Source organism: Ammospiza caudacuta, chromosome 1, assembly GCF_027887145.1.
Source record: "Ammospiza caudacuta isolate bAmmCau1 chromosome 1, bAmmCau1.pri, whole genome shotgun sequence".
In the NCBI taxonomy this organism is placed as follows: domain Eukaryota; kingdom Metazoa; phylum Chordata; class Aves; order Passeriformes; family Passerellidae; genus Ammospiza; species Ammospiza caudacuta.
The window spans coordinates 66,991,553-67,018,723 of record NC_080593.1 but is presented as its reverse complement, the minus strand read 5'-3'; the positions used below and the strand labels follow the sequence as shown (position 1 = coordinate 67,018,723).

At 40.4% G+C, this 27,171-nt stretch overlaps 1 protein-coding gene across 1 annotated transcript in view; it reads left to right on the top strand.

Moving 5' to 3' along the window:
- The window catches only part of HIVEP1 (HIVEP zinc finger 1), a 119,306-nt gene that overhangs the window by 44,301 nt on the left and 47,834 nt on the right, over positions 1-27,171 (top strand). Inside the window, exon 2 of the mRNA XM_058813762.1 lies at positions 21,128-21,181. Within this exon, the coding sequence (XP_058669745.1) occupies positions 21,128-21,181 (54 nt within the window). The remainder of the gene's footprint in view (positions 1-21,127; positions 21,182-27,171) is intronic.

Here is a 27,171-nt window from a genome sequence, read left to right as displayed (position 1 = left end):
GAACAAATTCACATATAAGGAAACACAGGGGAGGGGAAATTATATAACAGAGAGGATTGACATAAACTGTGGCGGGAGTAACCAGGGTAACCAAATGACGGACAATACCATGGCGGGAGTTGCCATGGGAACATAATAACTGACAAAGATAAGGCGGGAAAAACTGGGAGGGCAGAACCATTACAGAAAATGGGGGAGCAATACAGAAAATGGGGGAGCAATTAAACAAACTAACAGAACACACTACAACAGCAATGAAGCAAGCAAATTCTACAATACCTCCAAGCCCACTATAGTTGTGGAGTTCCACCATTTTGCTTTGGATAAAATGATCAAAAATAGTGTTTAGGGAAAGAGTGAACATCACCCGAACAGATACAGCGACTTTGTCAGGATGTGTAGGGTCTTGAGCAGAGATACGGGTTTTGGGCATCTGCAATGTTTGTGAAATAGGAACAGTATTTTTTTAAGAGTATGGATAAGTTAAACTTCTTGGGAGAAAGGGACTTAGTATTTTTTTCCCTTTTATATGTGCTGGTCCAACTGCTCAGTAAATATGGTCCTAATCTTTCACTAGCAGACTGTGATATGAACACCAGTGATTGCCTCATGTCTCCTTCAGACCTGTGCGAATAAAAACCCACGAGTGTGATTTAAATCTTACATCAGCATTGGAATTATTTGGATTCCTTCATGCTTTCAGCTATTCAGGATGTCAGTTAAAAAGGCCTATTTCTACCAACATGTGATCAGAGATTTCTGTCGCACTCTGCCTGGCACAGACCTAGTGATGATGGATGTGACTGGTACCTACACAGAATGTTCCTGCTGTGTCTTTTCCTGAATGTGTGCCCAAAGGGAAGCTTTCCACAGTTTTTGAATGGCCTTTAGCTGAAGACTTGTTCAGGAGGCAGAAGGTATTTTAAGAAAACTGTGGTAGGTACGAATCCTGGTAATAAGGCTCTTGTGGTCTATTCAGTGCTGCCTGACAGGTCTGTATTTGATTTCACTGATGGCCTTTCAAATGCAGAGTTAGGTTATTGCAGCTGAACAATTGTAGGTATCTCCCCACAGAAGGCCCCACTGCCTTTTCCTGGGCAAATACTCTCTTGTTTTTTCATATCCTACTCTTTCAAAATGAGTTGAAATGTTTAATTTAGGAAGAACACAGTCAAGTATTTTCTGCTGTGAGATGGCAGAAGGGGTGTTTGTTCCTGGTGATGGGGCTTGCTGGCGTAGGTGTCTTCTGTGGCTTTGGAAGGAATGTTCAGCAGATACTTGATGACCTTCTGTAGGAGGAAAATAGGTGCACAGGTGAAAATGGAGGAGGTTCTTGTGAATGTCGAGGTCTCTTGCAAGTCTGGAGCTCAGCCTACGTTTCAGTACACAGGCAGAGAGTTGTGCTGCCAAGAAATTAATGTCTCTTTTACTGGGATAGTGAGGGTCTCTGTGCACCACATTCAGAGCGCTCCTATGGCTTTGCTTACAGACCTAGGTTTGAAAAAGCAAAAATGTTCCAGCTGGAAAGGAACTGATTTTTCTTTAAAAAAGGGGGAAAAAAAAAAGAAAAAAAAAAAAAAGCCTTGGAGTGCCTTGGGTGTGTTGGGTAATTGTGTACTCAAGAAACGCACTTACATAAGTGAAGACACTCTGTAACCCTCGCCTGCCAGGAAGGCAGGCGCTGCAGAAAACCCACTCATCGCAGAGGAACCTCCAGTAGGTGCAAAAGGGGAGGAGAACCTTTGTTCTTTGTGCTGTGTTTATTCACAAAGAGAAGTTGTCTTTGGCATGTGTGCTTGGCACCAGAGGATTCCCGTTTTTTATCCTGCGGAGCTGCTTTTTCTTGTCGGTGTTGCGGGTAGGTTTCCTTTCCTAACGCGGAAGGGGAGAGGTGGGTATTTTCCATAGCTCGTCCCAAGGCTTCGTCCCTGCTGGTTGGAAGAGCCCAGCAAAGCACCTTCTGGAGGCAGGGTAGGAGTCAGAAGCAAAGTCCTGGACAGCAGCTCTGGTGGATTCCATTCCAGAGCTGTTTGAAGAGAGAAGGGAAAGATACGGGGGGATGTAAAGGTGGCATGCAGCAGGGCGCAGCGTCAGGATATCAGTCTGGGTTCCCTAGTTCAGTAAGGAAAGCTCACACAGATGGGGAGGGACTTTATAGTGATAGGACAAGGGGTAATGACTTTAAACTGAAAGAGGGTGGATTTATATCAGATATAAAGAGGAAATTCTCTACTGTGAGGGTGGTGAGACATTGGAACAGGTTACCCAGAGAGGTGTTAGGTGCCCCATCTCTGGAAACAGTCAAGGCCAGGTTGGATGGGGCTCTGAGCAAGATGGTCTTGTTAAGATGTCCCTGCTCATTGCAGGGGATTGCTTTAGAGGACCTCTGAAGGTCCCTTCCAACCCAAACTATTTTATGATTCTGGCACATGCTCAGTAAATATGGTCCTAATCCTTCGCTAGCAGACTGTGATATGAACAGCACTGATTTCCAGATCTGCTTCTCATGCTTAACAGTGTGCATTTAGGGGAGTTGTAAAACAAGTGTGCTTTCTGGGCTAAACTAGGCTATACTGTATTTACCAAGTAAGCACATTTTCCATTAAAGTAGTTTATAAAACGTTCAAACAGGCCTTAGTGTTTGCTTACATTGCTTACGGTACAAATGTCAAATTTAAATGCATGTGAAACTTTATTTCAGATGTTTATTTCAAATGTAATTTGATTTTACTGTGAAAACATTTCAGGAGTTAGGTTTGAGATGTGTGACAGAACAGCAAAGATATTTAATACTTAGCTTAATTTAGAAAAATGACCTTTCAGAGGAAAAAACTGTGCTTGTCAAAAATATACTGATGAATTAATTTCTTGTGATGCCAGTGTGATAGCTGACTTTTGAGAGCAACCTTAAAGATAATGAGTTTTATTTTTATCTTAGATCTATCTGATTGTAGTGCCTCTCACAAATCAAGTCACTTTACTGACTTCTATGCCTATAAATATAGAGCAAAATTTGGAAGCAAAAAAGAGCAACCAGAAAAAAACCCCAAACAAAACCAAAAAACCAACTCCAACAAAATTAAACCAAATCAGAGCAGTGCAAATCTGACTGACCAGTGTGGATGCATACTTGGGATTTTAAATGACATTGTAGTTGTAAGATCAGTGTCCTCTTTCACCACCACTACCTCCCCCCTCCCCATCAACAAACCACCTAAAAATGCTATGTAGAAATACCAGCATTGTAATCAGTTTTTAAATGTCCCTAATAGAAATGTGATTGCAATGCTGTCTTAGAAAATACTTAACTTTGTTTCCAGAGACTGGAAACTTTGTTTCCAGAGACATATCAATGACTTTTATTTTGTAAGAGTATGCAAGGAATTTGAAAGCAATTTTAGAACTTCTTGTAGATTTCTGACTGCTTAAATTGATTTATGTTTAGAACCTAATCTTGCTCACTTTGACAAAGCTGGCAGCTTCAGTGGGTTTATTTGTGCAGATAGAGTGAGAAAGATTCAGCTTTTGATATAAATACTTTAGCTTTCTGGTTTCTGAGAACTATTTTCTTACAGTTAATTATGCATTCTTAAAATGTGTACATTCATAGGCATATGTAGAGGGAGACATGGCAGCTTAGTTTGCAAAATATTGAGCTTCGTTTTGCCTATCAGTGTTTTTAATTTTAGTCAGAACAATCTCTAAATTGTTAAGACAGATCAAGACTTAGAAGTCATGTCATATATATTGTCACATGCAGCACTGTAAACTGTATAAGCATAGCTATTACTGGAACATCAGTATGTTTCAAAACATTGTTTTAAGTGTTTTCTCTGGGCTGGTTCAAAGTGGTCCTTTGAGGTTCATTTTGGGAAGGACAGATGTCAAAACAGGCAGTTTGTGTTCTTGTGTGCCATGGGTGGCTGTCAGGTGGAGGGGAGAGCGTGGGAGGTGACTCCGCATGGATGGGCCTGGGAATGGGTTTGTGAAAGCTAAAGTATTGCAAAACAAAAATTCCTTTCCATGCTTGAATTATATTAATTGAGATGGTTTGAAATAAAGTAGTGCCAACTTGAAACAGCTTACAAGTTTAAAAGTCTGTATTGTTTAAAAGAAATACTGAAGTGTCAGTGATGTGGTGTGCTTCTCACTACAGCTGAAGTGTTTGTATCAGCAAACAAGAGAATGTGAATTCGTCAGTCTACAAGTTTGCAATTTGGGTGAGATGCAGCCATAAAAATGCATGGTAAAACCACATGGGTTTACCTTGATCATTAAATTTTAGCAGTATTTTAGTTTTCTTGTGTAGAAATGTTAGTTTCTACACAAGAAGTTAGTTATTGGGTTGAGCATCAAGTTTGCTGAAAATACCTTTTGCTGCAAGCTGTTGTTGAAAATAGAAACCTCCTCTTGCTGTTGTGGTTTTGATGGAGTTGGTGAGCAGCAGTCACTGTCATGTTTTGGTGGTTACACTGAGGTCACTCCCAGCTAGGCTTGGCTGAGCATTTTTGGTAATGTTACAAGTATAGTCTAGCTTTGCAGCAGCAAACTTACTGTACTTTGTGGTGATCTCCTTTTGGGTGGTAGTTTCTTAGAATAGCTTTAGTTATTGTTGGAACAGTGGCAAGTTTAAAGAGTATTGCATGCATGTAATGGTATTTCATCTCAAGCAAAACAAAGGATGTCAGTTTCTAAAGCAACCAGAATTATTTTTAACTCTTTCCTCAGTTCTTTAAAAGAAATTCAGTGTGATTTGTCGGGGTCCTGTCTCAAAGTGACTCCTGTAAAGTGTTTCTAAGAGAGAATAGCAAGGTGTTCAGTGGGCAATTTTGCAACAACTGGCTGTGGACCATGGTATTTTGTTTTGTGGATTTTTTAATCTTTAGGCAGTGCAGTTAGTAGCTGGGTGGTGTTCTGAAAGTCACATTTGATCTTTACTGAGAGTGTTATCTGTTTGTCCTTACCTAGGATGTCTTCTTCTTAGTAAAGAAAGTGCTGAGATTCCCCAGTACACAGCTTCAGTATTCCAGGATAAAAGCCTGGGAGCTCATATCTCATTGTGCTTTAAAGTGTTTCTCAAACAGCATTGATCAATGAATTCATTTGCAATGGGAAAGCTAAATCTCCAACACATGCATGTTAAATGTCTGCTTGAAAGCAGGGAGGAAATGGGAGCTGAGATAAATTGGTGAGAAGTTCAACTTGTAAGACCTACAACTTGACATAAGAAGTGAAAGTTACAAAGCTTCACTTTGGTCTTCTATTCCACTAATGCTCAGTTTGACCTTCCCTGTATCGTTGATTGTTTAATATACCCTTATTTCAAATATTCCTCACCTCTCTGTAAATTAAGCTGCTGTAAACTTTCAGACTCTTCTCACTGGGAGTCATCTGCAGGCTTGTAAGTATTTGTATTGCTCTTTGAACTTTTTTTATTTCTGATATAGTTGTATTGTCTGTATTTCTCCTGAAGCAGCCTAATATTTTATTGAGAAGACTGACCCTTCCTACAAAGAATTAAAAAAATAAACCAGCAAAGTGCTCAGGAATGAACTTTATGTGCTATGTGGTTATTTTCAGAGAGTCATCAAGACTTGCAGGTCAGTTCTTCAGCGCCACAGACCAAAAGGTCATAAATTGAATGTTATGAGTAGTTTAAAAAGGTACAGGGATTTGACCTATTTCTCTCTTTATGTATTTCAGTGCTTTGACTGTGGCTTTTTACCTTAGCATTCTTGTTGTAACACAGCATTCCAGGTACAAACACTTTCCCATAGTCCAAAGTTTAGGCTGCTAATGTGCTGGTTGGGTTGCATTCTTCCAGCTGTCCTGTAAGGAGGTGACTCGCAAGGTACCATAAGACAGCCTGTAGTTCAACCAGGAGTTAAACCAGGAAATTAAACTATCTGCATGCTCAGAACTATATCCTGGTAGTAATTTTAAAACTCTGTCTGTTTTTCCATATTTGAATCCTAATTTTTCAAGGGGTATTTAATGATTGCCACTGGGTTTGTCCTTGCTTTTGTGCTAAATTTGGAGTGATAGTTTCCAAATCTTTTGTTTACTGTAGCATGTGAGGTAATGAAATTAGAGCCACCAAAATCTTAAAGATCATCTACTAGGGGTGTGAAAATTTTATCTAGTTGATAATTGGTAATTAAGGTTGGATTCTGTTACTGAATCTTGGCTTGAGTTGTTAATGAATAGTGGTTGAGTATTCAATTTAAATAAAGCATAATTTTTGGAAGTTCTTAAAAATAAAACTGTCTCAGTTTAATATGGCTGGAGAGTGATTACTAAAATGATTAAATGAAAACTGAAGTATTTAAACACCTAAACCATAAACTTGATACGAACAGAAAGGATGTGGGGTGTGTTGTTGACTTTTGGGTGTGGTTGGTTGATTTATTCTTTTATTTGTTTCTCTGAAAGTATTCTGTGCTTAAAACTTATTCTACAACATGAAACCAAAAGCCAAATACTTGACAATCTATAAGAAATTGGTTAGTCTTGTCTCAGGATTAACCCAAGATTATTCAGTTTGTATTTATGAATTGTAGAAGCTGTACAGAAAGACTGCCCAAGATATGAAAGCAGTCATATCAGGTCATCTGCTGTAAGAGTATTTATTTTAATGAAATTTAATCACTGATAAAATATTGTTCAGTGTTTTGTTAAAAAGGGAAAGAAAATGGGAAATCATGTGTTTAGTATTTTCGTAGTTGCTGTGGTTTCTCCTAAGTAGATTCCTCAAAATATGAACTGATCTACCATTTTCTCAGGAAAAAGGAAGCGAAAGAAGGAAATCATTTCAGTGCATCATTTCTACAGTGTAGCCTCTTTTTATATGCCTTGTATTGTATTTAATAATATTTTTCTTCTTGTCACTGTGCTTTTATGCTGCCTTTGTTCTCCTATGTCCTTTCCTTCTTTCATCAGTCTCCACATGGAGCAAACTATTTCTATTTTTGAGAACCATAAAGAAAGAGAGGAAAATGAGGTCTCCCTTTAAGTCAGAGGCATCAGAAGCCTTTAACCTACTGTAGTTCACATGGGCAATAACACATCTGTGCATTTGGAGGATGCCCATGACTCACAGCCCTAAATATCAGCACCAGGTGAATCTGGTGGCAGTAGATGGGAGGAACTTGGTCTTGCTCTGTGATTCTTTGCTGAGGAGGGGTTGGCAAGAGACAAAACCTGAGAGAGGCTGAGGAGCACGGAGCCCAGCCTTTCTCCTGTTTCTTCTGTGCCAGAAAATCCAGTCATTCCAGCAGTTCTGTATGATGATTTTTAACAACAAACAAAGTGAATTTGGAGAAGATTATAAGTGGAGAAGAGTAAGTCTTAGGAAAGCAACATTTGTTCCTTGGCAGGCCATCACTATGATTTCTTAGCTTGGTTGAAATGCTCAAGATGTAAGTTTTAGTGAGAAGTTGGCCAAGCCTTTTCCCTCAACACAACTCCAGGTGCTCAGGCCCAGGAGACTCCGTGGTTTACCAGTCACTGTGAACCTTCTCAGAGAGGAGAAATCAGAGAGCAAGAGAGGTCATCCAGTTGGCTTTATTCTCTGTCCTCCTTCCCTTCCTTATGCAAGTGAAGTTTCCAATGTTTCTTTTCTTCCTATTAACCATGCACAATTTTTGTCTCAGTTAGCCTTTCTCTGCCAGGAAACATGGAAACTTCAAGCAGGAATTTATTTTAGCTGAGCTGTTGGAAAAAAAAAAGAGAAAATAACTTCTGTAAATAGGTTCAACATCTAAAACTGAAATAAATAGATTAGAGTATATATAGGGGTAGGGAGGACATGCCCTTTAAAATATGAATATTTCAGGAAATTTGGGGCTGTTTCTTGAATCATTAATTTTAGTGCTACCGAGAAAATGTCCGAACAAACTTAATAAAAACAAAACCAAAAAGCAGTTTCAGGACATTCTACTGGGTTTTTGTTTTCATTGTTTTAGTCAAGTGTCACATTCTGATAATCTCTTCTCCCACACACCAAATTTTCCAGAAGTTATTGTTCCAACAAAACAAAAAAAATGTTACTGTAAATTAGTTAATAAAGTTGGATGTAATTCTTTCTACTTTGTTGTGGCACAGGGTTGACTAATCTAAAATCATTGTGTTAAAGGCCAAAAAAAATATTTATTTGAGGACTTGAAATCCTTGGATGTTCACTTTGGCACATGGTTGTTGAAGTAAGCTCCCTCCAGGTTGAATTGTTCACTTCCAAATGCAGGATCAGGACGGTGTGTGCAGCAGCTTGCTGTGGCTTTCTCCCCCACGTTCCTCACCGCCCCCTCATCTTCAATCAGACAGCACAAAATTGAGCGTGAATTCTAAATAAAACAGAGAAAAAACACTTGGGTGATGTTCACATTGCTGAGTGCCATCATTTTGTAGGTGTTTAAGTAGCTCATTAATTGTCTTCCTAAGCTTGCAAGTACAGAAAGAAAATTTCACCACTAAGCCTAGAAAAAGAGGGGAAGAGGGCTGGGTTTTCAATCGGCGTAGATTTTACTTGTTGGGGTTTTTTTTCAATAATTCATAGTAGCTTGCTGTTCCATAGCAATAGGAACTGTACTTCTTGTGGGATGAGGTGAATTCATCTATAAAATTGTTTCTTCATCTTTCAACACCCTTCATAGCATATTAATAATACACGTAACTATCTGCACTGCCATATTTGTTTTCTGTTATTTATTTACTGAACAAAACCTTCTCAGCTACTTATAATAATCAGGGTTTTTTGCATGAAAGTTCAATTAGTTAAATTTACAGTGTCAGTATTCCAGGATATTTTTTTTCAAGACCTGATTTCTTATCCAAGGGTATCATGGAGATTATCAAAAAAGGAATGCCAGATACTTCAGCCTCCTTTCTTTTATTTCCTGGGAGGGAATGTATTATCTTTCTTGGGGGACGAGAAAAACAGCATTTCAGGATTTTCTTTTTTTCAGATTTCATGCTGATTCATGCCCAGCTAGGGCAAATATTTTAAAAACTCTTAGCCCTCCTTGAAGAGAGAGAAAGAAAAATCATTTTGGTTGAGACTCTGCTTTGGAAGATTGATTAAAGATTTCACTGTTCTGTTCCCTTTCTGTATAAATTCAGTTGTCTCCATTCCCTTTTACTGGATTTGTATGATCTGAGCACTTTTGACTTCTTGCAGTGGTCAGGGACAAGGGCACTGCTGTCCATATGGGTGAGCCAGGCTGGGCAGGGTGCCTGTGGGTGGGACCAGGAGCAGGGAGGCTGCAGCAGTGGTAGCCCTGGGGCCAGCCTCCCCTCTTGGCTCCTGGTTCCAGCTGGAGCAGGCATGGAGGAGGAGAGACAGAGCTGGCTGTGCTGGAGACAGGTTTTAACAAGTACTTTGGGACCAGCACAATCTTGCTCCAAGCAGAAATCTCTTTGAGAAGAGAAGCAGAGGGGAGCTTGAAAATGGCTCATGTGGTTTGTAGGGTAGCAGCTTGGTGCTTAAAGCCAAGCACAGCTTCAGCAGGCTGCTGTGTGGTTGTGACCAGAAATTATCCCTTCCTAATGATGTGAGCTGTCCTTTCAGTACCAAACATCTCCCTGGCACGCCTGATTTCCTCACTGAAAGCCTGCTGATTGGTCCCCTCCTTCCCCAAGTCATTCCTTGGGGTGTGTCTGGGAAAATTTGGGTGATGTAGGGTAATCACCACACAGCTAACTTGCTCTGCTTAGGGTCTGCCTAAACCCAGGTAGCGCATGATCAGTTTCTGGAGAGATGCTTTATCCTCACTCCTGCCATCTTTGTCAGGAAGACAGCTTGGGTGGGAAAAGACCCAAGTGCTCACTGGGATACTTTAGACCTAGTTTTTGACTCAGGTCTTGAAGGAGGATGGGAGCAGATAGAGGGAAACAGTAAAATCAGTCACTGAAATGAGGTATTGGCTTCATATGTATATTTATTACCACCAATTTATAATTTGCCCAGAGAAAAGAACATGAACTCCCTAGGGTTGTTTGGTTTGTAAGACTCTTAAAGTGGCTAAGCCCCTGTTTGTGGCTGCAGCACACTGTTAACATAAAAAATGTCATATCTTCGTGCCTTTGCTAAAGTTTTGTGTTTCAGGTACACCTAGTTCTACATCAGCTTGTATTGACTATCTTTTCAAAGGTGTTTTTCATTTTATGAATCTAGTTTCTGATGTTGTTTTTTCACTTTAAAGCAGTAGCTAGTAACATTTTATTTGGCATGTGAAATTCAGGGCAAAAATAGAAAATTACTATGGAAAAATAAGCTTACAGAGTCTGTAGAGCAAGGTCTAGTATAGCAAGTGAATTGTGGATTTTTACGTTTTTTTGGTTTTTTCAGTGAGCACTAAGACTCACTGATGACAGTATGACAGTTCATATGTTAGACTGACATTTAAGACTTACTAAGTTCTTGGATAAACAGGTAAGCAAAAAAATGAGATACCTTAGTCAAGTTAATGAAAAACTTTGAGTTTAATGTTCAGTCATGCTAAAAGAGTGATTTTGAATTCGAAGGTGTGATTTAGCAGCCCTGTTGGAAGGGGATTTACGGCATAGCATAAGAAGGCAGCTGCCCTTCGGTGCGGCAAAGGCCCAAGCTGTGTGTCAGAGTCACTCCAGTTGTTGCAGTACCATGTGAAGATGCTCCAGCACAGGCAGGAGCTGGTGAGGAAGGAGTGGGCAGGGTGGCTGGAGGTAGAGACCCAGAGGTGCTTTGTACCTTGGGCTATACATGGTGAAGGGATGACAGTGTTTGGGCTGGCTGGATTTTAAAGACAGTTGGAAATAAAGGCGGTTGGAAATAAGTGCAAAGTTTTAAAGAAGATCCAGTACCAAGTGAACTCCCCCAACATACCCCAGCAGAAAACTCCCTTGTGTGTAAATTTACTGAGAGGCTGATATTTACACATTTTGCAGTCAATACCTGCTCCTTAGCAGACAAACATTGCTTTCTGTTTTACAGTTAATAGAAATGTGCTACTGTCGATTCCCATTTGCTTGAGTGATCCAGCAAAAGAGCAGGAATAGTGAAGTGACAGTGTTGCTGATTTGATGGAAGTTATCAAGGGAGGTGAAGATGAAGATGCAAATGAAATTGCAAAGAATTTCAAAATTACATTAGGTTGCTGTGCAACCAAATTGCAAAAATGACAAATGAAATTCAGGGCAGATAAATGTGAAGTGATGTCCACAGAAAATTATTTAAACTCTTCATTTAAATGGAGTTGCATGTTAACACTTGGGCATAAGATCTTGGGGTCATGTATTTGTGTGGCAAAGTCAAGTGTATACTCACTAGCTGTCAAGAAGCAAATAAAGCATTAGGAATATCTACGCAGTAGTACAGGAAAACATATCTGTCATGATAGCATCTGTGGTGTGCCTTCATCTCTAACAGTGGGATCGATTCTGATGTCTTTCTTCTAATTGTCTTTCCCCTCTTCACTTCCACCTCCAAAGAGGATAAAATAGCACTGCAAAAGCTGCCAAAGGTCATAAGTATGTTGAACAGTTTTTGTGTAAGGAATGAATCAAGTAGATGAAGCCCTTTGGAGTTTGAAGAAAGATGTGAAAAGCTTACATAGATTCAGTATGAAAAGCTCCCCTGGATTCAAATGATACTTGTAGAAACTAATGTAGGAATAATCTGTGGGACCCGTGAAGTTCAAGAACAGCTCCTGGGACTCACTTCAGAGCTGCCTGGTTTCAGAATCTGCAACTTAATCTTCTGCTTTTCCCTCAGCTTATGCTGTCAACTTTTGTTGGAGGCAAGATGTTGGGCTGGACACCTGACTTATCTTGTGGGCTTTCAATTTGTTTTGGTTTCTTGTTAGTCCTCAAAAACTGCCTTTTTCCTTAGCCAGCAGAACTATTTATTATCCATCTTAGTATCAGGTATTTGTAACAACTTCAGTATCCAAAGTCCTACTAAAGATCTCATATTGTAAACCATTTCTGTAGACACTTTAGAATCTTGGTAAAGCAATAATTTTTAAGGTTATCTGCTAATCTTAAGAAAACTCATCTCTGCTTAAACAGAGTTCTTGGTGCTGTAGGTTACTTGTGCTGAATGAATCTACTTACCTGATGTCTGCCTTGTAAACTTAATAGTGTTTGAGGAAGTCCAGAAATAGAAGAAGATATAACAGAGAAGTTTGACCCCTCAGAGAACTTGCAGAAAGCCTCTACACTGTTGTCTCAGGTGATGAAACACCAACTCTTGGTGTTGTTGTACCTGTTGAACCAGTTTTGTGCCTTTTTCTGTTGAGCAACCCTCCTTCACCAGCCATGCAGCTGAGACAAGTGCTTTCAGAGTATCAGACAGATACATGGAAACTTTTTCTCCTGTTTGGCTCTGGGGAGTGGCTGGTTCACTGTTTTTTGCTTTGGTTTAGGATCTGCATCTGAGAAAATACAGAATTGAACAAAATCTTTTGGGCTACACATATTTTTTATGTTTCCAGTGAGTAGAAAAGCTGTCAGTTCGGTTTGTTTCTTTTTTGTTTAATGGTTTCAGTTATTTCACTGGCATTTATTTAATTTCTGTGTGTGACTTAAAAAAAAATTTTATATATATATATATATATATATATATATATATATATATATATATATATATAATCAAAAACCTCTCCTTTTTCCAGTTTGGGGACAACAGTTCGTAGGCCAGTAAACCTGCCAAGGGAGGGAACCTGTCTCAGAGCAGAAGGTATGAAGGTGCTCCTAGCTTCCTAGCTGCAGCTTGGATAAGGTGGTGAACTAGAGCAACTCGTGGCTTTAATATTTTAACTTCTAACAGTGATACTGGGTTAGGTATAGAAGAAACACCTAGAAAGCCAAAGCTTGTGAACAGTGAATACCCTAGAGGCTGTTAAGTAATTATTAGGCAGATTTTAGTGATAATAATCACCCTGTCCTAGGTAGGCAGCTGAAATTTGGCAGCGGGATAGAACAATGCCCTAGGATCAGCATAGCGATGGGGTAATTATTGTGCTAGAGGGCTAATTAGGAGCTATGCAAATGAAATGCAATCAGTACTTGTGTTTGTAATTCGGTACCGGAGGGAGACAATGTGTAAAGGAATTATCTGTGGCGACTCAGCTGGGTGCTCTCAGAAGCACACACAGGATGCAGGATCACCTGGTTTTGTGGGGCCGGTGGAAAGGAGCCGGCCCTGGCAAGTGCCACCCTTGTGCGTTGGCTTACGCAGGCTGAGGAGGTGCCAGGCAGGAGGGATTTCTGAAGATACTTCACCTACACTTCTGAAATCTTATGCTTGGCAGCTACTGTGCCTCTCCCCACAGGTGCCTCGCTGTTTGCTATATCCTTCTGTAAGGCGTCATCCAAAAATTCTCTTCCTCCCCATCCCCTTCTGTGCTCAGTTTTTAATGAGCGTAGAAGCCTCATAATAAAAATTCAAACCATGGAAACAAACAAACAGACACAAGATTGAAAGCTCCCCAATAACAAATAAATGACACAGGGACAAGAGTTTGGGTTCGTATGTGAAGTGCTAATGTAATTTATGCACATACACCTTGCCAACCTCATCAGGAGCCCTTACCATATTTGAGTAATATATGTGATGGCAAGGATAAAGGCTTTATATATTTAATTTATATACAGCCTTTGCATTGGCTGTTTTATTGTATATACAGTACAGCAGATCATTGCTGATACAAATTTAAACTGGAGATTACTGATTGCATTTTCAAATATACGAGCGTCTTTTTTTCTTCAAATGAAGAATAATAACAGGAAGATTTTAATTTTCTGTTTTCAACGGGGTTATATAAAGTATCTGTCATGAGTTCTTCATTTTTAAATGCAAATAATTATATATGGCAGGGAGTATGATGAGCATTCAAAGTTGACATTAAAATGAAAATGCATCAAATTTTTCTGAAAAACTGATCAAACAGGTCATTAGTCAAGGTTTTGATGACTAGTGGAGCATTTAAAATTGTTTAAAGTCTCATTTTAGATGTTTAAAAAGGTAGTTTATAGCTATTAATAGGATGACTGCTGCTGCATCACCCTACTAGTTGTTAAGAGTTTTGAATTTATATCATTTTTAGGAGGTCTTTTTCACCCCCTCTCTTAGAGCTGTACAAACAATCTTCAGACCCAGTAGTACTGGACAAACTTGAGATTTAATCTGTTTTACCTTGCATTTTTGGTAGGCTGGGGACATCCATGCTATCAGTTATCAGGCTCAGCATTTGGCAACTCACTAAGCTGTGGTGCTGTGATTCTCTAAGCTCCAACTGGGAAGGAGAAACCACAAAACAAACCATATGCCAAAAAGTGTCAAGTTCCCACAGTATGAAATTATAAAGATGAAAAGACTGTCTTTCCTCATCTGATCTCTTCCTTTTAATCTTGAGTGTTTCTCATTAAACTGGAAAAAGGAAGTGTATGGGGACAGAAAAGTGGTTTCTAATTAAAAGTAGATTTAAATCTGAGTGAGAAGAGTGCCTGGTCCAGTGGGTTTCATGCAATGCCTTCTTGCTGCTGCCTGCCGGCTTTGAAGGTGTTCACTTTGTGGCAGGAGGGCGGTGGTGGAAACTTGGGGCCATCAAAGGCATCCTCAGCTGCCTGTGTCTGCCAGCCCTTGCACCCCTGGGTGCAGGGTCCCCTCCGTCAGCACAGAGGGACAGTGCTGCCATGCCCAGGGTGCAGTCAGGACCCCAGCTTGGCTGGCTGGGTTTCGGGCTTGGAGGCTCTCCTGCAGTGTGGGGACGTGCAGGGGCCTGCCGAGCCTCTGCGCTCCCCAAGAGGCAGCATCCCACCGGCTGCACCGCCTCCCAATTAACCTAATGGGCTCCTTGCACAGACAAGACTCTGGGGTTTTGGGTTAGGGGTTTTTTTCCTTTATTTTTTTCTTAATGAGCTGGTTAAAGGAAGTCTTGGGATTCATCTCAGTTAACCAAAGCACATTAGGACAACAGCGTTCTTGTTTTAGCAGGTTGTAAAGAGCCTTTCCTCCTCCTAGCAAAAGGGAAAGGCAAGCATCACAGCCCCCTTGCAGGGGAGCGTGGGCGCTTCTGCATGCTCCCCAGTCCCAGGTGGGTACCCACAGCTGCAGGCAGGGTGCCTTGGGATTAAACTCTGCGTCCTGTGCCAAGGGAACCTGCCATCTGGGAAATGTGCCAAGCTTGCATCATCTTTGCGTCGTTCCTTGGCTTCATGTGGCTGCCCTTCCTGCGCTGCATGGGCACTGCTGCTGGAAGCAGCAGAGTCTTCCCTCTGGGGGAGGTGTGAAATGGCTCAGATGGGATGTGGGGCTGGGCTCAGGTCCTCTGTGTCAAATCTGAGCCCTGGAGATGTTCAAGGCCAGGCTGGCTGGGGCTTTGAGTGGTTTAGTGGAAAGTGGCTTTGCCTGTGGCTTGGGGACTGGAATTAAATGATCTCTAAGGGCTCTTTTCAATCCAAACCATTCTATGATTCATAAGATGTGCTATTCTGCACCACCTGTCTGGTGCTCAGGGTATTTTTTAAATTTTTTTTTTAATTTATTTAATAATAAATGCTTTCAGGCACATTTCTCATCCAGTGAAATGTGAAGCACTTTGTTACTTGCACATGAGCCTGGTGGTTTCAATAGTCTGAAGACTGAGATTTTCATGCAGGGACTCAGCTTCTTTTCACTTGCTCTCTGAATTTATAGTGGTGGAAAATGCAGCATTTTGTACTTTCATCAGTATTTTTCTTAAGCTGTGCACAGCCCTCTCCCCCCTCAAATAAAAACACATTGACAGTTGTTTTCAGTAATACTGCCCAGTGCATACAGACTGATTGCATTAATGTACTCCAGCTGAAGAATATTTTGTCACTTTGATTTTCTTTTCTGCTCCTGATCTAGATGATCAGTGCAAGAAAAAATAATTGAAGTGACATCTTTCTTTGTGTCCATCTTAAAACCCATGCAAAGTGATTTTCTAAATTACTTTTCAAATGTCTTCTGATGCAGCAAGGTAAGAGAGAGTGCGATTTATGAGAAAGCAAGAAGAAAATCTGCTGTCATCTGAAGCTGTTTTGCAGGAGGTATTTTTAGGATGACTCAGGCCTAAGGCCTGAGAATTGTTCTTGTCTTTAACTGAAGGGGAAAAAATGTGCTGATATTTTCCTTCCAGTTGTTCTGGTTAAATACTTGAAGATATAACTCTAGCCTTTCAGGCAAGATATAAGCTTGTATTTTTCAAAGTTTTGATGTCACAGCCTGTTTTCAGCATCCAAAATGGTCTAAATCTGCTAATTTTCGGAGTATTTGTGATTAAAAAACCAAATCCAACAAAACACTTATTTTTTCAGAGCAGCAACTGTACATCTTCAGTAATAAGCCAAAAAATCCCCGTATTTGCAGTGGTTCAGACACATGCAAATATGTGCAATGAAAAATCCTCCTGTTAGGGTGCTTTGCAAGAACTTAATGAACTTACACCAACCACTCCCTTGTAAGCTTTCCTGGAGGCTTAAAAGTAGGTCTTCCTCAGTGACTTAATTCCTCTGTGTGCTGTCATTGTGTGGGGCGGGGTGGCTTGTGCAACAGGACAAAGTCATCTCATTATGCTGCTGTGGGGACACTTGTCAGTGGAAAAATCCCCAGAGAGATGAAACAAACCAAACCCACAAACACTTTACTAGAAAATGTAATCTGCTCCAGCGTAAATTGCTGTCATAAGTTACTGGTTTTATACTTTGCCGACCTCACACCTTCAGTATTTCTGCTTTCCCTGCTGAAGTTAATAAATCTTTATTTTCCTTAACTCACAATATAAGTGAGACCTTTAAGATCTCCCTGAAAATTTGTAATGCATATGTGATGCATAGAATACTAGACATATTCAGGGTTTTATACATTATTGGGATAATCTCTTTGAAAAAAACCCTGTAAATTACATTTTATTTATGAATTAATTAAAATCTCTGAGGTCTATCTCTCAGTGAAGACCAAAAATAGAGACTGTAAAGCTGTTGAAAAATCTGGTTTATTTTTTCATTTAAAACCCCACCGCAGTGCCACCATATCTAATTCAGACTGTTGGTATCCTTGTAATGATCTATCACAGCAGGAGGTGTGTAAAACAAGAAGCATATTTTACTGCACGCCAGTCTCCTTCCTTGCATTCCTAAAAAGCACAGTTACATTACATATTTAAAACCTCAAGGAATTTGATGGTATTTCCACACAGCAGATACCTGCTGGGAGAGCTGTGGTGGAGAATAATGTGAGAAGATTTCATGCTGGAGTAAGAAAAGCCATTGTACACGTTGTTTCATTTTCTTTTACACATATGCAGGTGTGTTTGTGTGTATAAGTATATCTATAATGTATAAATAAAATAATTTCATGATGCTACTTGTGATTTGCATTTTTGTGGCATGCACCTGCCTGGAATGGCCAAAAGCTGGCTCTGTGGCTCGTTGCAGTGCTATCACATGGAATCTCCGTTCTCTACAGTGATGCATATGATGATTTCCTCTTCCATTGCACCTCCACTAGTAAGTGCCTGGTGAGAAGTGTCCCATCTTCAGTGAGAGTGTGTCTGTCACTGTCATTTGCTTCTAGATGTGTGCTACTCCAGGAGGCTGTCTGCTGAAGGGATGGACCATTAGGATAGGTCTTACAGTAAAGTAGTCAAGATATGTACTATTCTGGCTCTTAGGGGAAATTAAGAGAGCGCTATACCTACCATGTACTAGAAATTCCCATTAGTTAAATGGTTTTATCCTAGTAGAAGTAGATAATATTTCATTGATAAGCAAATGTTTCCTTTGTAAAATGTTCAGGTTAGACAGTATCCCAGGTTTAATTCTGAAATAATATTAGACCAAACAATTATTGGATTGGATAATATTATTTGCAATTAAATGGAGGACTTCTTGGTTTTCAGCTCCTCCTGGGCTTTACAGATGATTTTTTGTGTGGTGTCTTTTTGCTTATAAAGCATTTTCAAAGGTATGTACCATTAGAGCACCTATAATACAATTATGACAGAATGTGGTATGATGTCTGAAATAATTTTCCTTAAGATGTTTGACATACAGCTAATTTAATGGCACACAAGAGAAGGAGATGACTGGATAATGTAAATTTGTTAGCAGGTTATTGCTGGCGTACGTGCGAGTTGGCAGAAGACCTGGGGAGGCTGCCTTTTGGTGTTGCTGGGGTACTTGGCTCTAAGCCTGCTCCTGCCACCTGCTCCACGGCCCTTAGGGATAACCCAGTTCTTCCCTGCAGCCTGAGCACAGCAGTCTGTCAGGCAGTTGCCTGTGTAGGATCTGTAGCTGTAAAATGCAGCAGGGTGGGAAGCAGCTGCCGGGGATTTTGTACAATGGTTTGGACACGCCTTGGTGCAATAGCCAGAGCAGGTAGCTTGTGATGCTGGCCATTAGGAGGATGTAGGCCCTCAGAAAACATTTAGCCCCAAACTGATGTTAATACCCATGTCTCATTTACAGTCCAGATCACTGCTTTAGTTTTCCAGATTTTTCAGTATTCAGAACGTTCAAAACTGTTCTGCGCAGGGATACCGCCATAGGTATGAAGAAATACACACAGCAGAAATAACTCCTTGGGGAAAATGTAGGAGACTTTCTGGCTGTGTACCAGTCACCTGTTTACCTAGCTATTATTTCTGTTATCTGTGGTTCTTTGTTTGGGATTACAGTCTGACAAAGGAATGGTTGGGAATTACTGATAGGAACTAATTTTTTTTTCCTATTCAGTATTCAGTTAAGGAGGTCAAAGCCTTTAATCTTTCTGGCATTCTCATATAGCATGATTCTGAAATACTTAAGTAATTTTCCTCTAAAAAGTAGGATGATTGTGAATGTAAATGCATATATTTCTTGTAGCATTTATGTGAAATATGCAGATAATAATTTTAATAATAAAACTGCAGTTGTCTACGTACTTAGATGTAAGCTTTGTTGACAGAACATTTACTCTGAGAACAGAAACACCATGTATTGTGCATTAAACATATCTCTAACATAGGGAAAGTGAGTTTGAGAGCCAAACTATAGATTTGATTTCTTGTTGCCTTTTGCTAAAACCTACAGCTCCATTTACATGGATAATTTGTTGATTTTTTTTTTTCCCTATGTGTTCATATATTTTATCAACTATCCTGCAACTTTGTAAATTGTTTATTTCCATCACCTGTAAAGCAACAGTCTGGAAAAACCATATGAGATTGCTAGATGCATTTTCCTCTAAGAGTATTAGTGACACTTATATAAAAGATGCTTTGTTTACATTTCCTCCTTTTTTTGTTGGAAATGGTTATTTACATCCCTTTCTATTAAAAAAAATGTATTAATACATTTAGTATTTCAGCTGTAGTATTTAATGCAGGCAAGCATTAAATATCGAGTCTTCTGTGTTTAAAATAAGCCTGCATAACCAGCTTGGTAAAGAGATGGTGAAGGATTGTGCTCTTTTTGAGTTGTGTTGATCTTCAGCAGCCAGTAAGTCAGTATAAAAGAAAATGTGATAAAACTTCCCATTAAATATGTATGCATGTCTCACTAACCCCAGGGGAAGAAGGAAGAAGTTCGGCTTTTCAAATTGCTGTGGTGTCTTTCTTTCTCATGAGAAGCTTTGAGAGTCTGCTCAGTTAGCACCCTTGTGAGATCTTCTGGTCCATTCTCTGGGACAGTGTACAACAGAGAAATTACTGAGCTTTAATCAGAAGGGAAACCTGGTACTTGTTCTGAAAAACAGAAATGCAGAACCAGAGTGAGTTTGATTCAGTTGTAATTATTTGGTTCTGTGGAGGAAAGAATTGAGAAACCATATCAGACTTCAACTGTGAATAAATGGTTCCAACATGCTTGAGTGATTCAGCTGATAAATAAAAGAGAAGTCATTTAAACCCACTTTTTAAGAATTGTGTTGAAGAAATATCCATTTTTTTGAAAGCTTGTATTGTAAAAGTCAGAGTGAGTAAAGCCTCCATGCTTGTGAAGAAAGAGGTGAGGGCTTTGCAGAGCTGTCATACTCCTCTTGTATATGGCCATGAAGTCTGGCATTTCTTGAGTTGCACCAGTAGAGTCTGGGAGGTTTAGGATTAATCCAGTTACATTCTGTTCTTTCAATTTAGTTCAATAAAAACTGACCCCACCAGGGGAAAAGAAGAAGAAAAATAATACAAGGAAAAAAGTTTTCACAGGTATTTTAGAAAATGACCATTTGCATCTGAAAGTCACGTTCCAAGCTCAGATCTTGGTCAGTCAGGCCATAGTTTGATGCTCAGAACACCAAGAGAGCTCAGCCTCTCCCAGTGGTGCTACTTCTTACCAACACAACCTTTTATCCTCAACCTACTCAGAGGACTGTTTGCTATCAAAAGAAAATTTGGTCTTGAATTTTTATTCGGTCCAGTTACACCTTTTCTTGCTTCTTACTATGCACATGCAAACATGCACACATGCAGAACAAGGACCCCCCCTTTCCATGGGAGCTTCTGTGCAACAGCAGGTGAAGCACAGCTCTCCTTCCAACACCAGTGTGTCTGAGGGGCAGCAAGTGAACTGCAAAGACAGACTGGGAGTAAAGACTCAGGGCCTCCTTTTGCTCCTGCTCTGTGCATGTGGGAATTTCTGGTTGTTTCACAAAGAAATAAGGTGGGGACTACCTCTCACTCCCTGTGCTCCCATGTGAGAGGATTGGCTCCATTGCTTCACTTAGCAAATGCTGTTTGCTGTTCTTCTCACTATGTTTAATGCAACATTGACTTGCTCTAACAGCATTTTTCAAAAATGTATTAAAACACTCTATAATGCACCATAATACCTATTCCAAAGAGTCCCCTGACTGCACACATTATTATAGATGGTAGGAAGCTGCAGTGGGATTTGCTGTTAACTGCAGATCCAATGCCAGTGCTTTTCTTTCAGTGGTTCCGTGTAATTTAGCATGTCAATAGCCTCTCTGGTAAAACATGATAAAATTTTATATGGCTGTATTACTCATAATGTACCACATAGTTATACATGAATGATATCACTCCTAAATATAAACAGATATTTCAAGACTGATTTCAGTAAATGACTTACTGCAATCTTGCCTTTTTTATATATGTGTTTTAATAGTGACCTCTCTTTCTTGCAGACAAAATTGAAGAAGCACAAAAACAACTTAATGGAACAGAAGACCAACAGAGAGGTAATAACAACCCCCAAAAAATAAAATAGAAAGTAAATAAAGTATTGTGATCCTAGAGGCTGGTGCAAAGCCTTCCTGTGTCAGTGAAAAGGCTTGGTTGGGCTGGGCACTGGATGAGGCCCCAGGCACGTCTGTTTGCAGATCAGGGGCTGTGTCTGTAATGTCCCACTTCACAAAGGTTTTGTTTTATCCACTCAAGTAGCTGCCTTGACCTTGATGAGATTGCTGAAGCTGTAGCATCAGGGCCATGCACACTGCTGACCACAGCCTGTGCTAACCCTTAGTTCTTTATGTCATTTACCTAATCATTAACAACCGTACGCAGTTTATGGTGAGCAGTATGTGATGATTTCCAGCAACATGCTGAGGAAAGAGACTGATCATCACAGCTTATTTTAAGAAACAGATGACCTGTGGCAGATTTAATCTGTGTGTTAGAGCTTAGAAAGCTGGTGCAAACTCATTGCATTTCAAGAATGGCTGACTGCAGTGATACATGAGGATGCCCAGACACAGAGTGGGGAGCCCAAACAGAACTTTGCCAGGTTACTACTGGGCCCGTCATGGGAGAGGCATGGGAGATCATCTCCACAGCTTAGAGGAGCAAAGGGGCAGGGAGAAACACAAATTAAGGACTCAGAAAAAGAGTAATCCTGCCCAGTTTCCTCTCAGGCCTCTTCCTGCAGAGCCCCAGTTGGTGTCCCAGAGTGAAACTGTCACCATGTGGAGTCGGGGAGCAGCTCTGCAGTTCACTGTTTGGACTAACAGTGTTGCTAGCTGGAGGTGTGGGACACATTAGGAGATGCAGGACAAAAGTTTCTGGGGGGTGTGGAATGCTCTGTACCAGCAATTAGAGTTGGGCTGCAACCCTGAGGGATATGTCCAGGTGCAGCAGCTGAGGAGTCTGGGATCCAGGGGTGGCTACTGGGCAGACTGAGTTTCTGAGCCAAGCTGCTGGTGAAATCCCCCTTGGAGACGTAGAAATATTTCCATTAGTGGACCTTTGCCCTGCTTAGCCAGATCAAGGAGCAGGATAAGGTAGGAGTGCTCAGAGTGTCTGTCCAGGATCTGTATGTCCAGCCATATATATGAATGTATGTATGTTTGGGGGGGTGTTTGATATATGTCTCTCTTGGGAAAACATTTTCAGCCTTTCTACTGGTTGGATCTGGGGGCTTGGAGCAGCACCAGCCTCACTTCCTTGAGCTGCTGGATTTAGCAGATGAGATATTTTCTAGTATCTGGTGTCAGTGCTTTGGCTTTTTCTGGGTAGGCATTCACCTTTGCAGTGGTGGTGGCCTGTGACACATCTGTGAACAGTGTTGTAAATTGTTGATGCTCTGTCCTGGAAGGTTTATTATCTTTCAAAACAATGAACTTCAAAACTTTTTAAAGATTAGAGAGCAGAAGACATACCCAAGTGGATCTCAGCAGGGTCTCTCTGGCCCAGCATTTGGCCTCCCATGGAGGGAGTAGGATGTACTGTTAAAGGATACCACATAAGCCTGGCCAATTTCTTTAGTGTCTTCCCCTTATGAAGTCCACATACATTGAATTTAGGGATGTCTGCCTCATCCCTTTATTATCTAGACATTCATGGAGCTGTTATCTATGAGTACAGTTGATTAAATGCTACTTGCACCCAACATTTTCTGGCAGCAAGTTGCAGTAGTTCACTAGCAATAACATTAAAAATACAGATTTTATCTTTTCTCCTCAATTTCCAATTTTTCTTCCATTTTCAACAGGAAACAGCCCTAGCTCAAGCACTGTGAATTGTTAAATAGCAGTTCTACACTCACCTTATCGACTGCTTTCACGATTTTGTAAATCTTGTCCATATTTTGCTCAGCTTTTTTCTCTCCTAACTTGTAGCTGGCTTCATATTTCAGAAGGTTTATTATAAACAGTCTCATATGAGTACTAGAACTGCTCTATGTATTTGTAAAAGGTGGAAGAGATAAAACATAAGTGGCTAGATAGCAGACCTGCAAATGTTTGCAGAGACTTTTAAACAAACTAGATCTTCTAGTAAGTATTTCTTATGTATTTCTATTTAGTGTGTCATAGATAAGTGGTATTGTCATCCAAATGTGAAAAACTTGGCAAGTAAGGTATAGTTGTCTGTTCTTGTTGCTGTTGGTCTCACAACATTAATACTGCTCTGGATGATTTTTTGTGATAGATGTGTTCAAGCTAAAGACAAGCTAACCTCTGCTCTTAGGCATTTGTTCTCACGTGTGGCCCAATAACATCTTTGCATAAAGGAAGATAAATTCTCTAGGGTAAACTTAGCAATGTACTCTGAAAGGGATGGGGTTACAAAGGTTTATGTGGTGGTAGCACTCAGCTTTCAAGCACCTCAGAATCAAAGAGAGATTTGACTTAACTTTTGGCTTCTAGCCTAAATTCTTATGGCTGGAAATTGAAAAATAAATTTTTACATTGAAAACTGATACATAAATAACTGAGGTAATAAAGTTAGTCTTTTCAAATTAAAACTGTCCTCTACGCCTATGGGATTTTTTTAGTTTCTTACATGCCTGAATAGATCACATTCTTGGTAATATGAAGTAAACAAAATTATTTATTTGAAGATTTAGACTCTGAAGGCTGCCGAAACAAAGAAAATACATGTTTTGAGCTAAACAAGTAAACAAAAAATATGCACATATTCACATAAGTTATTGTAAATCACAATCCTGTGTATACAGATTGTGAAGTATGACTGTATATTTTTCCTCTTGGTTAATTTATTTTGGTTTTCAGTTCATCTAGATCACTTTAGTTTTGTTTATTTCCTATCTGAAATGATTAAGAAATGTAATTTTGTGGAACTTATCATAAGTTAAGTGTTGCTCTGTCAGAGGAGCTTTCAGTGGCCCAGTGTATTTGTGGGGAGGAGTTTTCCATAAGTTTATTTGTGCTGAGTTTCTGCTGAGTAGCTTTGTGCTCTGATCAGTCATAACTTTGTACATGTTTGGGATTTAAGTTGAATTTAATTGACTACAGAAATATATGTATTTAACACCTCATTTTGTCATTAGCTATAGTAATCCAATTAAGTGCAAATTGGAGTAGAACTCAAGCACAAATGAGGCAGTAAATGGGCAGACATAGTTTTCAAGTTTGCACTGGGGTTATTTAGTATAAAGTTCCAACTGCTTTTTTGTTTTTTGAAGTGATAGTTCACAAATTATTCAAATGGCCTTGATTCAAATAACCACTTGAGGCCAGAAGCACGTTCATTAGAGGTTGTGCTCAGCTTCCTGCTCAGCGAGTGTGGAAGGTGGCTAATTCTCATGTAGGTTCATCTTCTCTCTGCTGCCAGCTGCCACTCTGAATTTTCAGGAGGGGAAACTGTGCTTCCCCTTCTTTTTGCTGCTATTTCCCAACACTCTTTTACACCCTGGGTGTGCCCCTATTTTAGGGCTGAATTTTGTCTTCTGACACATGTACAGGTTTAATTAATGTGGCAGAGAAGTTCTTGCTCCACATGGTGTTCTTTAAAATCTAGAAGGGATGGTGAGCTTGAACTACTCAAAATCTCTCCTTGAGAATGCAGTTGAAGTTTTCTGTGGTGTGGGACTCAGTGGATATTGTGGGCTGGGAAACATTCAGGTGAATGCATCTGCTTTATCTTTGATCTGCCATTGGCCATCCTCCTAAGAAAGCCATTCCTAGGGTGTCTCTCCGCCTTCTACTTCCAGACAAGTCACGTTCTGTCAGATTGTGATTACCACAGAGGCATCTGATTTGGTCATCCTCAGAAACAGTCCAGCCTCTGAAGTGCTGTAAGCATTTTGTTTCCTGCTTTAACCACTGCAGCAGTTCTTTGCCTGTCCCAGCACTCTGGGTCCTAGATACATCAGTGCCACCAACACTGCCATTGTGTTCCTTAGGACTAGTGGAACTAACTTGGCTGTCTCCATACTTGGTGTCAGCAATGCTGACTGCCACCTAAATCTCTCTCTGCTTTTTGGATGTTTGGGGAACATCAGAACACTCAAGCTGGTGACAAACTCTAGCAGCACCAAGATTTGCCAGAAAATGGATGAAAGGTTTCCATAGGACCATCTCATCTCACTGATAGGCGATACAGATGTATATACTCTGTATTGCCTACCAATCCCGGGGTCTCTCAGGCTGTTTGCACTCCCTCATTTCAGGTAACTGCTTCTTGCTTATCACCAGAAGGGTCAATGATAAATTTCTGGGTAAGATGAAGATGGATTCCTTCATTCTCCTTCTCATTCATGGCTATTGTGTCCTCAGACTATAGGGTGGTCAGTAATAGACTGGAGACATTCATGTGTTCATCAGCCTCACTGGAGTTTAGACTTGCAGACTGTCCTAGTTGTTTGTCAGGTGTGATCTCATCCCTCTGAATAAGCTGCTGCCTATTGTTTGATCAAGTTTTTGACTTTCTGCAGTATCAAGGTTTATCCCCAGCTGGCAACTAAGCCCCACACAGCCACTTGCTCACTCCCCCACAGTGGGATGGGGGAGAGAATCATAATAATAAAAGTGAGAAAACTGGATAAAGACAGTTTATTAGGTAAAGCAAAGGCACTCAAGCAAAGCAAAACTAATAACTCATTTACCACTTCCTATCAGCAGGCAGGTGTTCGTCCATCTACAGGAGAGCAGAGGTCCACTGCCATTTGTCCAGTGACAAATTGCATCATTCCTCCTTTCCTGCTTTTTCCCCCAGCTTTATATGCTGAGCCTGATGCCATATGGTCTGGAATATCCCCTGGGTCTGCTGGGGTCGGCTGTCCTGGCTGTGTCACCTCCCAGCTCCTTGTGCACCCCCAGCCCACTCTCTGGTGGAGTGGTGTGAGGAGCAGAAAAGGCCCTGACAGTGCAAGCCCGGGTCAGGAGTAATGAAAACATCCCTGTGTTACCAACCCTGTGTTCAGCACAAATCCAAAACACAGCTCCCTGTAAGCTTCTGTGAAGAATTTTTACTCTATCCCAGCCATAAATAGCACATAAAGGAAATGGGGAGATTAGTGTACTGTTTGTACCTATTCAATAGGTAAAATTTTAAACAGGTTACTTATTATCTCTGCAGGCTGTATATGGTATAACAAATCATCCTAAGCTCGTACTTCCAGACCTTCTTAAGGGTATGCAGGCATCTGCCAGTCTCTTCTCCTGATTTCTTCCCAGAAAGATATCTCTGTGTCTATCTTCAAGGAAAAGCCTTTTTTTTTTCTTTTATGGATTTGAGGATTTGTATCACATGCCACCTCAACAATTGCAGCTGACTTTGTTCAGACAAAAGCATGGGAATAGTTACATCTTGAATTACACCTTTCCTTCAAGGTCTGTGCTCCATAGCACGAACGAGGAGGATCCGTGTTGCGGTGGCTCAGTTTGTTGCAGCACACCTAGTCTCACCCATAGAAAAGGCAATGCCATAAATACCGGAAAGGAATAAGCTGTTACTTATGTTTCAGGTCAGTGCATTATGTTGGTCCCTTGCAGTTTGCCAGTTGTCATTTTGGAGTACTCACTTGAATTAAAGGGTCTGTGCTAAGGTCTATTTAGTATCTATTTTGGTCTGTCATTTGCCTATCAATCAAGTTGCTGTAGTTTCTTACTCCATCCTTTCCACATTCCTTAAAGACCTTTTTCGTTTTCTTGCCTTCAGCTGGAGGTGCAGGAATTTAAATACTAAGCTGTTCAATCTTCTGTGTCATCAGTTTCAGACCCTCAGCATAGCTGTTCACTTTCTAGTCTGTGAAATTGAACTTCTAAGTTGCTCTCACTTATTCCAGAGGCCATTTGTGGCAGATCTGTTGTGATGATAGCATTCCCTTTCAGAGGTACCGCAGTTTGTCCCTGAGACAGTAGCAGAATTTCACCCAGATCAGCTCTCTTTCCAGAGTCCTATGCTTTGATATTAGTAGAGCCTCTTCACCTTTATCTTGAGATACAGAAACATTGTTGGCCAGTTCAAGAGTTTTGCTTGACTTATCAGT